A 17,688-nucleotide genomic window follows, 5' to 3' on the forward strand; every position below is an offset into this window, starting at 1 on the left:
GCTACTGGATGTGTGCCCATAATATGAAAAGTGCACGTTTGGTGTTGTGGCAGGAAACGTTTATTGGTCCTGTCACTTGACTCAGCTTGTGTCCATTTCTGATTTAAAATACTGTTAGGCTCTGTGAACTATGGGGATAGTGGCATTATGGTCACGTAACTCATGTACTTTCAGCCATAGAAGGCTTTCAGAGTGTCTAGTATTTGAGTTTCTCTGTAAGAACCGAGGTGGTGTTTCAACAAGATGTAGTCTGTTTTCTCTCCCCCTCCCCCCCCCCCTTTTTTTTTTTCTTCCCCCCAATGGGAGAATGAAAGGCATAGAAAGGCAATTTATAGTAGACTTGCAAATCTATTCTTAGGTCATTTTGGTCTTGATTTGATGTTTGGCTGCTGGACTATCATTACTATTTGATAAAAGTTTCATTTTTAACTTTCTGCTATTTTTGTTTTTTAAATCACACATTGACATTTTCTCATGTTTTGTAACTATCATGAAATATTTATTGGGAATTTATTCTAACAAAATATTGACAACAGGTGAGGGAAAGATACAGCATAACATCTCTAGGAAGCCAAAGGAAGAATTGGGCGGGGGGGGGGGAGAACTATAATAGGGTATTTTAGATGAGGGAGGTTTTGCTATTTTTTCCTTGGAAACACTGTTACCCTTAAGGCTTTTGGTATAAAGTATCCTGTGGATACCTATCTTATCTTTTCCTCCTGCCTTTCCTCTAGAATGGTAAGTTTTCTGAACCATACAGAATTAACGAACAGTTAATATGGAAGTCTTAGGTCATTAGTATTCTTTGTTTGGGTTATATGTAGAAGGAAACACTATCTCAGATATGCAACTGAGTAGACAATTATTTGTGTGAGAGCTTGTAAGGTAGTAAACTAGTTAATTAAGAAGCTGAAAGTGGATAGTGGAAGTGTGTCACATCCCAGGGACCACGTGAGGAAAAGGTATTACATCTGCTTACATTACATCAATGTTACCTCTAACAGAGGGTAGAAAATAGCTTCCTTTTTTTTTGTTTAAAAAACAAAACAAAAAAAACCACACAACAAACCCAACCCCCCAAAAAAAACCCAACAACAAACCACCCTCTCCTAAAGTAAATGTAGGTTAGTTTCCAGGGCAATTTATTTCTGTTCAGCTAAACCTTTTTTTTAAATAGTTTTTGCTTTGCTTTTGTTTTTTACCGGTCCTTCCAATGGCTGAGCCTGCTGCTTCCATGGGGCTTCTAGCCTAGGAAGTAATGGATAGGTAGACAAATTCACAATTCTTTAAGTGTTTTTTTTGTTGGGTTTTTTGGGGGTTGGTTTTGTTTGTTTTGGGTTTTGGGGGGGAGGGTTCTTTTTTTAAACTGGGTATTTATTAAAGGTTGATTACTACGATAGGTACCAGAAGTAAAAAACTACTGAGCAAAACAGTTAAGAAAAATGTCTAAACAAGACTGTTCCACTGTCAGTAGAAATGTGGAAAGATTCTTTTTAAAGTTTTTTTTTTTTGATCAATTCTTAATCTTAAAAGGTGGTAAAGAATGACTGACTGACTGGAATAATTGACCATATTAACCATTCAAACAGAAAGTAATTTGCAAGTCTAGATTCTTATGCTAAATTCATTAGTAGAATATTTTTCTTCTTTTCACACTTATTGTCCTGTTAATGGGAAGTCAGAGTTCTTGTGATAATTTCAAAAAAGAATCCCTGCTTATAATTTGCTGTGATTGTTTCCATTTCACCACCATAGACATACCCTTCTTTAAGAAAGGCTGATAATTGTGTTTGGAGAAATGTGTGTCAAGTTTCACATAAGTTTTTAAACACTTGAGATTTGTTCCTAATGTCTTTAAACGACTATTTCTTCATTTTAAATGCTCCTTTATTTCCTGCTTGATTAATTGACATTTAATTGTTATTCATGTATGAAATAAGTATCTTTTAAATTTCCTTTGGCTGCATTGGCAGTATTTCGTTCTTTCTCTTGCCTTATTGATATAGTGGGGTTTTCAGTGTTTGTGGGTTTTTGTTGTTTTGGCATTTTTTAACTCTTGAGGCAAGTTGACTTCATGATCAGTCCCTGTGAATTAAAAGAACAGTATAGAAAATTACATAATCACAACTAATAAAGAATTGCTACTGTAAGTTTGACAACTGGAATGTTATGAGGGGGGTTATGATTATTTTCACTGCTACTTTTTAGGGACTGTTTTATGAAGGGAAGACCATTTCATCTATTTAGACTGCTTCTTCAGTACCATGAGCCTGAACTCTGCTCCTTTCTTGATACTAAGAAGATGACTCCAGACTCATATGCACTCAACTGGGTAATAAAGTGAAAGTAGGGAAACATAATGAAAAATAAATTTCTTTTAAAATTTAAGTACATGTTGCCAGTTTATGGAAGAGTAGTACAAGAGATTAGAACTGCATATATTGAAATAAATTGCATGTTTTAATATAGTGTGGGCTTGTTGTCTACTTGGAATAAGTAAGAATGAGAGCAACTGACATACTCAAAAAGTAAGAAGCCATGATACTAGTTTTTATAATGGGCAGCTGTAGGGTTGTAGATATGGATAAACATCAGCCTAACAGGTCTTTTAAAGTCAAATTACTAATCATTTTAAAAACCTCTATGCCAATAAATATATTTGACTGCCTCATACGGTGCTATGCCTTTTAGAATTTAGGCACATATATTTTACAGCTCTTCAAGAAATGGTCATTTCCCCCTACCTTAACTTCAAAACTGCCTTGAGTTGGGGGTATTTATAAAGACTTTTACCTCAATCTTTTTTTTTTTTTATAGTTTGTATAGCAGGACTACAACATAAAGCAGCAAAATTATCATGTTTCAATGCTACTTAGTATATGCAATACAAAATCATGATACAGTGCTTGCAGAGGCAAAGTCTGTAAATTAATAAAGAAGACTTTATGACCCATGAACTCTTCTAGGCTCTTCATACCCCTTGGCTTTGTAAAATTTTTTGTAACTCTGTTACTTTCAGTTAAAGAAGTAAGACTGGAATGAATTATTAAACTGTGAGGTCTGTATTTGGGTTTGTTTTTTTTTAAAGATTATTTTTTTAGGCTGCTACCAATTTTAATATTAAAATGTGTCCAGGAAGAATTTCCATCTTCTCAGAATCTGCTTATAGTAAATATAAACTTCTTTGAAGTTTTTTATTAAAACTTTAGTGATTCATTAGGTAAAAATCTTCCCTTTGAAAGGAGGTAGAGAAATGAGCTAGTGTAGCTGCCCATCCTCAATGTCATGCTTTCTGTCAAACTTTTCATCTTAGAAAAAAATCTTAAGCCTCATTTTGTATTATGAGATTATGTTAAAATTCCTTGTTTCATCTGTCAAAAAGCTTGGTCTATATAGCGGTATTTCTAATGTGTAGAAATACATAAGCAACATTCAGAGACCTGTCATTGCCTCATTGTCCAGGGACATTTTGTCTTCAGTTGTGTGTGATTCAGAATTGGATAGATCTTCTTACCTTTTGTTATAAAAGTATACTAGGAAGTGTTGAAATATTCTATAGTAGTGTTTAAAAACAGGTACTGAGCTTTTGAAAGCTGTAGCTCTGATACAGAATTTGTATGCATCAGCAAGTTCAGTAAGACCCCAGTGAAGCCAGCTGGTATGAATCTGAGTTAGGTGTGATTGCAAATATTATCTGACATGTATGAAAAGAAGTTCCTACCTTTTCTTTTATCCACTTGGAACTTTGCATATCAGAGAGGATGTATTTTTTAATGGAAACAGGCAAACAGTTTGTTAAATGGTAATTAAAATTTTCTGTTTCTTGCAAATGTTTACTTATTCAGCCATGAAGCGTCATAATGTAATGTTAAGTAAGTGGTGTTGTCAAACGAATGCACAACCATGTTCAATTAGCTTGGTTCTACTGTGAAAAATAAAAAGAGTGTGGTTTACAGGATCCTTTCAAAGTCCTGTTTGTTAAGGTAGTTGAGTAAATATATTCTCTTATTATTGTCTTGTTGGTATTTAGCAATGGCTATGAGCTAAACAGTATCCCAGCCTGATTGTGTTATCTCTGGTTGAATTTGCAAGGCTGACAATGTACAGCTGAGTTTGCCTTCACACTAAGCATATTTATTCATAGATAATCTGTAGCATTACTGCACTGTTTCCATAAAAAGTGTTTTTTTGAGGGTTGAACCATCCTTCAATACATGGTGCAAATTTTGTTGGTTTTATTTTCTTTTGGATATCTTGTATCTCTGTTAAAAATGTTATCCTGATAAGATTGTTCCTGCTTATTGCTTTTTTTCACACTATTTTCCAAATTTTTAGCTTGGAAGCCTCTTCTCATATTACTGTTCAGCTGAAGTCACTCAGGCAATATGGGATGGATATCTACAACAAGCAGATCCATTCTTTATTTATTTCTTAATGTTAATCATCCTTGTCAATGCAAAGTAAGTGTATAGCTAATTGTTTGGGACATTCCTTGCTGACACAGTTTTAATCCACTTCTGTTTCATTCTGGTTTTACTGATTTAATCTATGCCTGTGACTTTACTGTTTTCAGAGACGTTATCTTAGCACAAGAATCAGATAAAGAAGAAATGATAAGTAAGTACTGCTCTTATATAGCTGCTAGTGAAATATTTACCATATAGTATAATCCCCATTGATTATTATTTTTAATTACTAAATAACTGAATTATTTAATTATTTCCCTGTGATTGTCTCGTTAATGAATTCCCTCACCCACTAATTCCTTTCTTACTATTCTTTCGCTGCATCACGTTTGCCCTGTCCTTAACATTCTTTTCTTGTGTTTCCTTTTAGCACTTCCACACCTAGTTTTATACTTCAGTTTGGAGTACTTGAAACACTTACCATGTTTCTAAGCCCAAAGCAGCAGCTTTCAAATCGCTCTTTAAATCTCCTGCACTTGTTGCATTTTCCAGATTATTATCTTTGTGTGCACTTGATTCGAGCCTAATTCATTGTTCTGGTCTTACCTTCTTCTGTTTTTATAGAAAGTACACTAAATTTCTTGTGAGCCTATTTCACTTGCCTTTTGTGGGGTTTTTTTATATGGAATAATACGATATAATTAACAATCTCGTAGTAGTTAAATATGAGGGTGCTTGGAATTTTGCATCTTCGCAATATACTGCAGAAGTACACCCTTGTACCATCCTGGACATATAACAGGACTACTGATTAAGTACTGTGTTTTAGAGGATTCTCTTGGTCAGCCCTCTTTAGAAAAGGCAGCTGATATAGTATTACAACTGAAAGCTAAAACTATGCAGAGGTAAGAGTGTGGTGAAAAATAATTTGCGTAGAAGGTTTGAACTTCTAGCAAATAGCATAGGCTTCCCATGGATAAGGAGTATTTCCTGTATCTTCTCTTTCCACCTGGAGAATGAATCAACATTCATGTTTAATCAATAAACTCAATTGTGTTATGACTTATTAAAAATAAGTTATTTTATGATGTGAAAAGGTGTATGGTGCTTCATTTCTGCATCTGAAATAATGGTGCACTTATGTCGTTTGTATATCTCAGAATTCTTAGAAACTTCACCAGCCAATCTCGATTTAGAGGATATAGAAGATCTCTTCTCTTTGGCACAATATTACTGTAGCAAAACTCCAGCTTCTTTCAGGAAGGTAATAAAGTAATTTTGAAATTCTCTTCTTTTTGGTGACTGTTTAAGCTCCTGCTGACCGTAATTTTGAATATTTCATTGTGATGGTTTTTTAAACAATTTTTTCATGTTATTACTCTGGTGGTATTTAGAGATAGGATCTTTGAAAGATAAGAAGGTTAAGGGAAGCGTGTTAGAGAGAAGCTTCCCTGCAATATTCTCACTTCATGACTGATTACCTTGTTTTGCAAACCAGGTTCTTGTAAGAACTGATGAAGCAAAAATGCTGTACTGACACAATTGCATTGTAGTAGACTGCACAGCAGTCCTAGCTGTACTTGCAACAGCAAACAGGAAAAAGTCACTTACTAGAGATAAAGCTGTCATCACCTGCACTGTTCTTGCAGTTCTTCCTTACTCAAGATATCTGACTTCAGTGAATTAATGAAATAAAAGTAATTGATTGTATGTACTTTCTCTGATGCGTGTGGACAGGTATGTGAGATTTTGGGGGGCGAGGGGAACAATAACCAAAAAACAGAGGTATTTCATCATGTTGGCATGGTCAGAGTGGTGAACAAGCATGTTTGTAGTGGAAGTTCAGGCCTTGTCATGATTTTCAGAAAGAATTTCAGTTGATCAAAAATTGAATGACTATGTGGACAAGATATGTGTATATCTGGCTTAGTGTTTGTGACTTGGTGGATATAGTTTTACTTTAAGCCTTCAGATCTAAAGACAATGGCTTCAGTTAACTTTTTTTTTTCATCTTGCCTTATTAGGACAACCACAGTCTTTTTGGCAGCAGCTTGCTGGGCCTCAAAGATGATGACACAGACTTGAGCCAGGCTCTCTGTTTAGCAGTTTCTGTGTCTGAGATTCTTCAAGCAAATCAGCAACAAGGAGTCAGTATACTGAATTACTCTCTCCCCCCATCGTCCCCCGCCTCCCAGTTTTATAGAAAAGGAAAAGAATCACGTACTACTTTGTGTATCATAATTATTTTAAAGTGCTAGCAACACAGATGTATATTTGCTATTTCAGGAAAAAATATTCTTGTTTTGAAGTTGTTTCCCTTGTAAATGATCTGCTGACTGCAATGCATTTGTGCTGTAGCAACTAGAGCTTAATAGCACAGGGGAGCTTAATACAGCTGATTTGAATCTGAGGAGTGGGAGCTTAACATAATATCTCATTAATTTGAATTCCTTTCCAAATGTAGCTATTGTAGAGGAAATTTTAAAACCCACTACTCGGTACCTTTGAGAAGAATGCCATTATGAAATATCTGTCTTTTGTTAATGAAAGGTTTAAACAAACAAACAAAAAAATGATTCAAGCTATTTCTGTAATCGTTAATTGCAGACATACTTAGATGCAGGGACTTCACTTAGAGTATTTAAGACCAATATATGGATAATAGCGTAGCTAGATTACAGTGTTTCTTATTGACTGCTGGCGTTTTGTAGCAGTTCCCAGGCCCCAGTTTCATCATGCATACTTCCCCCCACCCCGTTCCAGTCCAAGTAAAGTTAAGCATCTGTTTATATCCTGTTTAAGTCAGTGGGATATAAAGCTATCCTTATGTGCTGTGCTGAGTAGTAATGGACTGTTGGATTGCGACTTCAAAGTTGTTCCTTCTGATATCTTGTTGATGTGTGCCCTCATAGCTGCTATATTTCTTCTCAGCAGAGGTGAAATAATTACACTGTGTGTATTGCACTTGGGCGATCCTTTCCGATGCGCAAGCTGATGTGTTAATGGGAAATCACTATTAGAATCCTGTTGGTGGTCCGGTAACTGTAGAAGTTCAGATTAATCAAATGAAATAAGATTTTCCGATACGCCCTTTGAGGACTTCCTGTAGTATTGGAATTAGTATTAAAATATACTTGAATGATGTACTTTCCTATCAATAATTACACAATTTTAAAATTTTATAACAGGCAAAATCTTTCTCTTTCAGGAAGGAGTAAGGTTCTTTGTAGTGGATTGTCGTCCTGCAGAGCAATACAATGCTGGGCATTTATCAACAGCATTTCATTTAGACTCAGATTTGGTTCGTATGCTTTTTGTTTCTTTACTGATTTTTGAATCCTAAGTTAAATAGAAGGAGAGAGAAATGTCTGTCTTGAAAAATAAATTATCCTTAGTTTAGACTGTAGCCTGTGGACCTCAGTGTCTAGCTATGTGATGAGGTTTCAAAAGTCAGCTTCTCTAAAGGAGATGGGTACAGCCATCACTTTACTGAGAAGTTTAGTCCTTAATGACATTAGGATTCCAGACTTCCTGTTCTTTGCTTAGAACTGGAAATGCATACAGGCTAAAGACTAGACATTGCTTGGAGGAGAAATCTCTTTTTAGCATCATAATTTCTAATGAAAGTTGTCATTAATTTTAACAAGGAACCTCCCCTCCCCCCACCCCAGCCAGTCTTACTACAGCCTGCTTATAAGGAGCATATGTCTTGAAAAGGATTTGGCTGCTCCTTTAAAATTTTTGCACTACAATATGAGAGGGGAAGCGCATTAATTTTGGGACTGAGATGTACTACGGACTAATTACTTCATTAAAGATTTTGCTGTATTTTCCATTTGATTATGAATTCCTAACTGAACATTCAGTCATATTTTTCTCTGTCCTTTTTTCCCCAAGTCACTTATGCTTCAGTTGGCTTACAGTGTATTCTTCACTTCTAGATTAACCCTCTAGTATTTCACTTCGAGCAGACTATGGATAATGCTGCATGGAATGATTTCTATGTATATACCCCATAAAAGGCTTTTTTACCTTTCTTAGTTAAGAAGCTCAGTCCTGCATCTATTATCTTTACCTTTCTAATTAAAATGAAGTATTATTCGGTATTATTGTAACAAGTGTAGTTATATAGGAGAGAAAAGGAGGCTGAGGGGAGACCTTATCACTCTCCAACTACCTGAAAGGAGGTTGTAGCCAGATGGGTGTTGGTCTCTTCTCCCAAGTAACAAGTGATATGACAAGAGGAAACAGCCTCAAGTTGCACCAGGGGAGGTTTACATTGGATCTTAGGAAAAATTTATTCACCAAAGGGGTGGTCAAGCACTGGAACAGGTTGCCCAGGGAAGTGTTTGAGTCACCATCCATGTGGGTATTTAAAAGACGTGTAGATATGGTTGTTAGGGACACGGTTTAGTGGTGGACTTGGCAGTGCTAGGTTAATGGTTGGACCTCATGATCTTAAAGGTCTTTTCCAACCTAAACGATTGTATGATTCTATGATATAGTGTTCTGAGTTTTAACCTAGATCAAAAATTATTTAGGAACAAACTTTCCCCATGGTATGTGGGTGTCCTTCTGCTAGCCTTAATTGAACATCATATTCAATGAAGTAGAATTAAGCATTATAAATTATAAAAGAGTTTAAAAACCTAGTAATATATGAAAAAGAAGTCCATGCAGACAATTTGTAAATTCGATGTGATTAGTTCATATGTATTTAAATTACGTATTGGAATTAACTTCTGCAGTGTGTGTCAGCTGGTATGGTTAGGATCCTTCATGAACTATGGTGGATGAATTTCACCAGGTTCATCTCTGTTTTTAGAAGTCTAATGCCAGGAAAACTGTAGGCAATAATGTTTGAGACGGAAAGCCATTAGTGGAACTTCAGTGTGTTTTATACACTTGTATGTGCAAAGTACACACAGTTTACTTTAAGGGGAGGTAATGGGGAAAGCACTTTGTAATCCATCTCATTTATAGGTAGTCTTAGATAGAGGAAGTAGTGAGATTTAGCACCTATGTAATAAAGCACCAGCATTTGGCTGTAGGAAAACCCCAGTTAAAATTCAGGTTGGCTTACTGATGGCTAGGTTGTGTATTTGTTACTTTGTACTTCGTCATTTAATCCAGTGTGAAGGCTAGATAATGAGAATTCTCCTGCCCCCCACCCCACCCCCCACCCCCAGTTACAGGTCAGTATTTCCTTACTAATATTTAAATTAATAATTGCCTTCCCCACAAGAGCAAGTGAAAATTTCAGCTGTATTTAGAAAGTCTTTGTTTCTTCATCTCTTTCATATAGCAGCTCATTGTTTTTGCATGCATAATAGGCCTTCAGAAGACTAGAGCCTTAACTTTTTGAGAGTACTAAGAATCCAGGTATCTCCTTGTACTCCTGATTGTAATTTTTTTTTTTTTCCAAATCTTGATAAGTACATGAGAAAAAGCTTAGTGGGGAGACAACAAGAGGGAGACCTTACTGGCACCTGGAAATTCTAGGTATTTTAAAGGGTTTCAGAACTGCAAAGTTTGAACGTGTTGTGCTCAAGCATATGTAAATATGGAAATCAGTCCCTCTGCCATATTGCCAACTTAATGGAACATGAAAGTTGCAAAGACTTTTCCACTATTATTTGGTGTCTGCAAAAGTAAACTAACAAATGTTAGCTGGATTTCTTTCCTGGGGAGAGCAAGGTGGAGTGAGGAAGAAAAGGACCATTCTCAGTGTTCTTTACGTAACATGAGGTCTGGTCAGGCTGTCTTTTTTGTGTGTGTGTGTCTTGTACAGTGCTGATGTTGCCTTGTTTGTGCCCAACAAATTATAACCATTTTCAAAGTTTGTATCTCTTCACAAATTGTGTCACAGTATGTTGGTGTCAAACAGCATTTTTTGCTTGTTTGTTCATTCTACAGATGCTTCAAAACCCATCAGAATTTGCACAGTCTGTAAAATCCCTATTAGAAGCACAAAAACAATCTATTGAGTCTGGCTCCATAGCTGGTGGGGAACATCTCTGCTTCATGGGAAGTGGCAGGGAAGAAGAAGATATGTATATGAACATGGTGCTAGCACACTTCTTACAGGTACAACTAAATTGCTGTTGATTTTAATAGCTGAAATAAAGTGTGTCTGCACATACCATTGATACGAAATGGCAAAATATTTTGCCCTTAAAATCTTAACTGTTTTTTACATTACTCAAGTTTACAGTTTTTATGAAATTAACCCATGTGTCATTACCATGCTTGCAAAACTCATTCCACAGATTTTTGCTTCAACCAAAAATGTCTTTTCTGTTGCAGAAAAATAAGGAGTATGTAAGCATTGCCAAAGGAGGATTTATGGGTAAGCTTATTAATAATGAGGTTTGGCTTGAGAAAACTTGGTATCTTAACGCTGTTGATATTTTTATTAGGCTTTGGGTAGAAATCAGCTAAATGACTAGCAAATAGGTCTCGTTTGTCAGGTTTTTGTTTTGTGTAAGTCAACACTGTGCACTCGCACATTTGTGGTTAACTGTTATGGCTCACTCGCATTTCTGAATGGTGAAAAATTAATACAGGAAGTAGGGAAATTCCCTCTTTCTTCTAACTTATCATTCCTGATGTTTAGCCTCTGTAGATTGCAGATCCGTATGAAGATGCTACTCCATAATTACTATTAATTGTTGTTGTGTTTTCTTAAATCATCAGTTCATAATTCTGCAGTTTATGTTGCTTCAATCAATCGGACTCCACAAGAGTGGAGAGATCTGTGCTACAATATGAGTATAGAGGCATTACTAGTCAATATGTGTAGTGTCATAAAAGCTATCTTCAGGATCAAAGCAGTGATTTATTTTTAGTTGCTGCTGTATTTTAACTGTTTTCTTTACTAAAATAAAGATTATCCTAATGCCTTTGTACTACTGAAAGAAAAGCCAGGGATGATTATAGCAATATCTGAATTTATCTGTTTTATTAAATCATGTGGAGCAAAAATTGTTACTTATTAGTCTTGGATATACAGTGTTTTCATCAATAGACTAATTCCAGTGTAGTTCTGAATGGTTTTTAATGGCCTTTTAACAGCCCTCCAGCAGCACTTAGCAGATATCAATGTGGAAGGACCAGAAAATGGATATGGCCACTGGATTGCTAGTACCTCAGGCTCAAGAAGTAGCATAAACTCCTCTGTTGATGTAAGTGAATTTTAAGCTCAAGTGGTATAGTGGGATGGGAGCCCCAGGTGTACTGAATTTTTTTCTTCATATTCCTCATTCTGTTCTGTAAAATGCATTACTGCAAGTCATGATTGTTTTCAGTTGTGTGTTTAATTTCCAACTGTATTCACTGTCTAGTTGGGGGTGATCTAAACATTTTTATCTTATTGAGAGGAAGAGCTTGTAGAAAAGAACTTCCTGTAGTTGTTCTCCAGCAGAATATATGTAATGGACAATTCTTTTCCTGGCTCTTCTTCACTCTGGGAATAAATTACTATAAAACTGGTATACAGTTTCATGGGAAAGCTCAAAATTGTCTCTTTTCTACAGCTGATATGTTGAACGTAGAATTTGGCTTTTAATTTGGATACAATTTATCATTAATAGAATTCTTTCCTCTCTAGATTTTCATAGCAGAGTGCTCAGTAATAAGGTTTGTTAAGCTTGCTTTATTGGATCATCTTTACCTCAGACACATATCGTTGCTGTCATTTGATAGAACTCTAAAAGAATACTTAATGCTGTATTAATGTTCTACTGAGTACCAAAAAGTAGACGATTACTGTTTTGTAGTCTGCTTCCTTTCTTAACAAACTAGAGAGGAAATAACATTATTTTTATATGATTAATCCTGAGAGGAGTTACTTTTACAGGGTGATTCTCCTAATGGTTCAAGTGATGGAAAAGGAGTAAAGTCCCTGGTGAATAAAATGACAGTTGCTTTGAAGACTAAATCTGTGAATGTGAAAGAAAAAGTTATTAGTTTTATTGAAAATACATCTACTCCAGTGGACAGGTGCGTCATTTATATATCACTGTGAATTAGCAGTGACGAATGACTTACCATTTCAGGTGGCTATTTTGTAAATGTGAAGACTGTGCTAATTAGGAAAAAAAGTTATCTTCCAGTTTCAGCTTTTAGATTTCCTACCCCTACCCTCCTCACAATTCTATCATGACACAGTAAGCCTACTGTGCTGCTTTAGTATTGCAAGGCCAGTGTGAGCAGCCTTTTCCCTTGAACGTTTATTTAGAATTTGTCACTGCATGGTTAGTTTGACTTCCTATAATGTGTTGGTTCTGTATTCAGTCTAAAAGTCAAGAATTTCACTTATTTCAGTTCCTCCCTATCCTGACTCCAGTGGAATGGGGGAATGATAGAAAGATTCTGGACAGGTTTTTCTGGTTGGTTGTGTTCTGTTTTGGTTTTTTTACTGCCCCATCTTGTCAAGTTGAGGTAAACTTTTTTTGAAGATCTTGATTTTTCAGGTCTTGATGTACAGCTGCTTTTCAAACCGAGAATCCGCTCTTGTTCATTTTTTGTATCTTCAAGCAGAGCTGGGAACAAGAATGTGCAAGCACGTTAAAAGACACTTTCGAAGTTAGAAGTCATCATTCCAAATAGTTATCTTAACTAGATAAAAGAATAACAGCTTTCATCTGTCAAAGTTTTAATTGAATAGCCCCTTTTAGAGTTCTTTAAAATGCAGCCTTTGGAGTTCTATGATGCTAAGACATTGGTATTTGAGAATCTTACAGAGCTAGTGTGTTTGATAGCAGGATTTAAAATACGTCCCAAACGAACAATAGTTTCTAGTAGTCTTGTACCTAATCAAAAGGTACAGATAGTTGCTTCTTTTTATGTTGGAAAATGTTTTGTTGTTTTGGGTTTTTTTATAATTATTGTTTCACAATTAGAGGGGAAAAAAATCTTAAATAGCACTTGGTAGTAGCTTTTGTTGTGTGAAGAATTCAAGTAAGGCTTACATATAAGCCATACATAGCATGGAAAATGCATCTTGTAGTAGAACTTTTACAAATATTTCTCCACCTTGTGGCTAGCTGTCATGAAGCATTGCTTTTATTTATAAGCATCCTCCTTGAAGAAGATACATTGCCAATATAGAGCATTTCAATTATTTATTTAGATTTTTCCTTTAAACTTTTTTTTTTTCCCTTTTGTTCTGTCCTCTGCCCCAATGTACTATAGAATACCTTTCAATATTCCCTGGCCAGACAGAGCAAGCCTGGAGCGGTAAGCTTGATAATTAAGCAGTCTGACTAAAACCACATTTGTCGTATTTAGCATGGCATCGCAATATTTGTAAGCATTGGTTACACTGACAAAATTGCTTGCATATTTTTATATTAATTTAGGGGTTTTGAGTATATTAAAGCTATTGGTTTTTACAAGTACTGGTCAGGGGACTAGAGGAAGAAAAATAATGTATTGGCAGTGCTTTCTTCTCTTAGTTTCCGCTTTGTTATTTCTGTTCTCTTCCTTACTATTGCTCTTTTATCATTTGGGTTTTTTAATTATTTGTAATTTCCTATATACATTTTATTAGTGACTTGTACTAGTGAAAGATACCATGAGCAATTACTGAACAAATTATGGCTTAAGGTTTTAACAAGAGAGACTACAACTATGAAAAAGACTTGTTATAAACTGTTCATAAAGCATCATCAGAGCTTAGATATAACAGGGAACCCATATGGAAATTCTGTCTGGAAATCTGGCATTTTATGCTTTTCGTTACATGGTGATAGAATATGCTTTTAGAAACAGAGGTGCTCATTACTGGGAAAAGAAAAATGCTGAGTTAATAAGTAAACCTGCCTTGCAGCTCTCCCTCATCTTATTCACTAACTACTGCATTTCACACAAATTTGGAGTCCCTTCACATTTATCTCAGATTTTTTGCCTTATAATTATTTCAGAAATAAAAATTGTGAATTAAGGTTATAGAAAATTACTTGTGATGAATGAAGGACAGCTCATGCATAATGACTTTGGAACTTTGGTTATATTTTAGGAACTCTATGTTATAGCTTTTGACCCTCATAGACTGAAAAGCATGAAGATTGGTGCTAGAAGAATTCATGAAGATTTAAAATGGTGTTTGGGTTTTCAAGGATTTTGGACCAATTCTTCTTTCAAGTAGTTTGCATGTACTTTGAGATAGGATTTACCCATAAGCATTACAGAATGGTGTTGTGTGAGCAAAACCAATAGTCATGTTAACCAGTATTCTTTAAAAAAAAAAAAAGTGGGAATATCCCAATAGCACATAATATATTTTGTTAATTTAGAAATCCTAAAGATCATGGGGATTTCTCCCCACATTTTGTTAATCAGTTTTTAGAATATGGTAAGAAAGTGTTAAAATTCCAACTTAAGACACTTGGTGACTGTGTTCAATAACTGAAAGATAAATTGAATCTGTATTTGTAACCAAGAATTTTTTATATATTGAGATTATACTTCAGTTATTTTACTTGCTCCTTTCACTCATATTGCTTATCTTCTTTCATTGGGAAGATGCAATAATAAATTTGCTCACACTATGGATCACTAGACTATTCTCTAGTGATTCGTGATTCTCTAGTTACAGAGTAATTCTAAAAATTGCAGCTTTTAAAAACCTGGAATGGCATTCTTCTCCCATCCATTCAATTAGATCCACTTTGTGTTTATCACCAATATATTTCATTTTGCAGGTTTGTCACTAAAGGGAATTCCATTCAATTTGTAACATACAATGATGGTCTTCCATGCAAACAGGTTAAAGGAAATACGTTTCTAGTTTAAAATGTTACCAGGTTTTTATAAAGTAGCTTTTTACTTTCTCTTATCTTGACTAACTTTGATCTATAAATACCAATGAGGTCTTCTCTTAAATCCTCTCTGTGTAATTCAATTTGACACTATTTAAATGTGCTGCTTCTTACTCAATTGGTTATGTATTACTAAAGCATATTTACAAAAGCCTCCATATAGAGGCACTGCCCTGTTGAATTGTCAGTGTCATTGATGCTTATTGTCTTAAACACTAATGAGCATGGTTTTGTATGTTTATTTTTTGTTTCATTGTAGAATGCATTTCGGGTTTTTTTTCCTGTTAAACATTTCCTTGTTTTGTCTACATTAGTAAATTTTAGCTATAGAAAATGTAGGGGGTTTTTTTAACTTTCAGATATGCTTTCAGGTGTATGTAAGTACTAGCATTCGTTTATATATTACTAAATAGGTTGCCTCTCCAACTTGGTTCTACGGTAGCATGTAAACTGGAGTTTGTGAATATTCTCAAAACAGGAATCAGGGCTTATAGTTTATGGGAAATATGAATACACGTTATGGGAAGGGAGGTTATAGAAATTGAAATGGGGGAAGGGACAGGCGTGTTTTGGTTTTGTTTTGTTTTTTTTAAACTACTGCATGTTGCCAGTTCTAAGGGATAAAATCATGAACTGTTTTCTGGGTTTTGGGTTTGGGTTGGGTGTTTTTTTCAGCAATTACCTATTTTGTGGCTTTCTGAACCTTTAGGTTTTCTCATATTTTTCAGGTATTCTCAGCAATTGAGGGCCAGAACTTTTAACTTGATAGCTGTGACCATGTAATCACAGCACTCTGAGCTGGAGCTTTAAAATATCTCAGGATTTGCAACTGTTACTGTCAGACATTAAGACTCACTTGTGTTTGTTTGTGTCATTTAATATGACCTGTAGAAATAGATTTAAATGTGATTTTTGAGGTCAATATCTATGCAGAAATCCCAGTGATGCTGGGATTTTAGCAGTAGGAATTGCTTCACCAAAGACTTCAGGATTGGGCTCGTGCTGGAGAAAGTAATGAACAGGAAGTCAGAGTGGATGTGGATGGCTTATAATAACCCCACTTTGAAATGCTTAAGGTATTTTGTTATCTTTTGAGGAATTAACTAGAAAAAGGAGCTTCCAGACTTGTTAGTTAGTAGTCTTCATTTTTAACTCCATCCCAATTTGGCATCCTTGTAAAGCTGCCCTGACTATCCAGAAATATTTCAGAGTTTTCATAGCATGTTGTCAGTTTTCAGGTCTCTAATGTCTTTTGTCATTTGAGAAGGTGACCAGAAGTTCTTTTTAAAACAAAGAAGTATTTCTTTTCACTTTATTTGTTACAACAGTCAGCCTTGCCAAGTAACTCTGAAACACATGCGTTCACTAACCAAATTGCTTGATGAGTCAGTCACAGCTTCCTTGCAGGCAGCTTCATGAAATTCTCTTGTCCTCAGTTGCACAGTTGTGTTTACATTTTGCTGATATGTTATTATAGGAATAATACCATCAGTTTGAAAGTTACCTTTCTTCTCCCATCCCATGTCCTCTCCTGCCCTTTTCATTGCCAACAGACATGTCAGCAGCAGTGACAGAGTAGGAAAACCCTACCGTGGTGTGAAACCAGTATTCAGCATCGGAGATGAAGAAGAATACGATACTGGTACAGTAGATGATTTTCCTCTTAGCTAGATTAGCTTATTTAGACAAATTTATTAAGTTTGGCTAAATCATAAGAGTGTATTTTACATCTTTGTCTTACAACGTGATATTTTTCTAACTATTATCATTGATTGTGTTTGTTTATGGTGGTGCCTAGGGCCAACCAAGAAAGAAACACCCTCTTCAAATACATAGTAGCAGACTAAATAAAAAAGATTTTGTGGTAGGCACCAAACAGCCAACAGGAAGAAAAGGAAATAGATGGGTTTAGTGGATCATTTGTGTTAACTTGTTATTTCTGTAGTAAAGATCTGTTTTTCTACACTGGTCTTCTACATGTAAACCTGCAATTGTACCTCTATTACTCATGACAGTAAGCAAAATGTAAAGGACCTAGTTTGGCTGATAGATCTCAGGTTGAATCTCTAGTATTGGCAGTTAGTATAATGATCTGAATTTCTGAAAATATAGTTGGAGCTAGACTTAAAATTGCATTAAATATATTAATAATTGATATCTCTTGATCTGCATGCAGAATGCTATAGAAAAAACATGCAATTTTTCTTTAATTTTTTTATCTAGTTGAAAAATTACAGACAAAACTGGAACACCAGACTTTTCACAAAGGTGGTTTTTCTTTGAGATTAGTGCTAATGCTAGAATGGTTCAGACCTACTGCTGTCCTGGTTTTATTCTGGTAGTGTTAGCTCACTCCTCACATCATCATCTCACAAGTAACTGTTCTGTGACCAAAAGGCATACTTGGCTTCCATGTGAGAAAAAAATAACTAGGCTAAGAATCTTTGACCTGGAAAAGA

General features: G+C 35.3%; 1 protein-coding gene across 2 annotated transcripts in view; it reads left to right on the forward strand.

Annotated features, from left to right (window-relative positions):
- Positions 1 to 17,688, forward strand: part of TBC1D23 (TBC1 domain family member 23) — a 35,708-nt gene that overhangs the window by 12,532 nt on the left and 5,488 nt on the right. The window contains exons 5-16 of one of the 2 annotated variants that reach the window (XM_072883685.1): positions 2,209 to 2,332; positions 4,336 to 4,460; positions 4,574 to 4,617; positions 5,567 to 5,670; positions 6,431 to 6,553; positions 7,615 to 7,707; positions 10,323 to 10,493; positions 10,713 to 10,755; positions 11,481 to 11,590; positions 12,265 to 12,407; positions 13,602 to 13,646; positions 16,783 to 16,871. In XM_072883685.1, coding sequence (XP_072739786.1) covers positions 2,209 to 2,332; positions 4,336 to 4,460; positions 4,574 to 4,617; positions 5,567 to 5,670; positions 6,431 to 6,553; positions 7,615 to 7,707; positions 10,323 to 10,493; positions 10,713 to 10,755; positions 11,481 to 11,590; positions 12,265 to 12,407; positions 13,602 to 13,646; positions 16,783 to 16,871 — 1,214 coding nt within the window. The remainder of the gene's footprint in view (positions 1 to 2,208; positions 2,333 to 4,335; positions 4,461 to 4,573; positions 4,618 to 5,566; positions 5,671 to 6,430; positions 6,554 to 7,614; positions 7,708 to 10,322; positions 10,494 to 10,712; positions 10,756 to 11,480; positions 11,591 to 12,264; positions 12,408 to 13,601; positions 13,647 to 16,782; positions 16,872 to 17,688) is intronic. The other variant, XM_072883696.1, reaches the window with a different exon arrangement.

This window comes from Ciconia boyciana, chromosome 1 (assembly GCF_034638445.1).
Source record: "Ciconia boyciana chromosome 1, ASM3463844v1, whole genome shotgun sequence".
NCBI lineage: Eukaryota > Metazoa > Chordata > Aves > Ciconiiformes > Ciconiidae > Ciconia > Ciconia boyciana.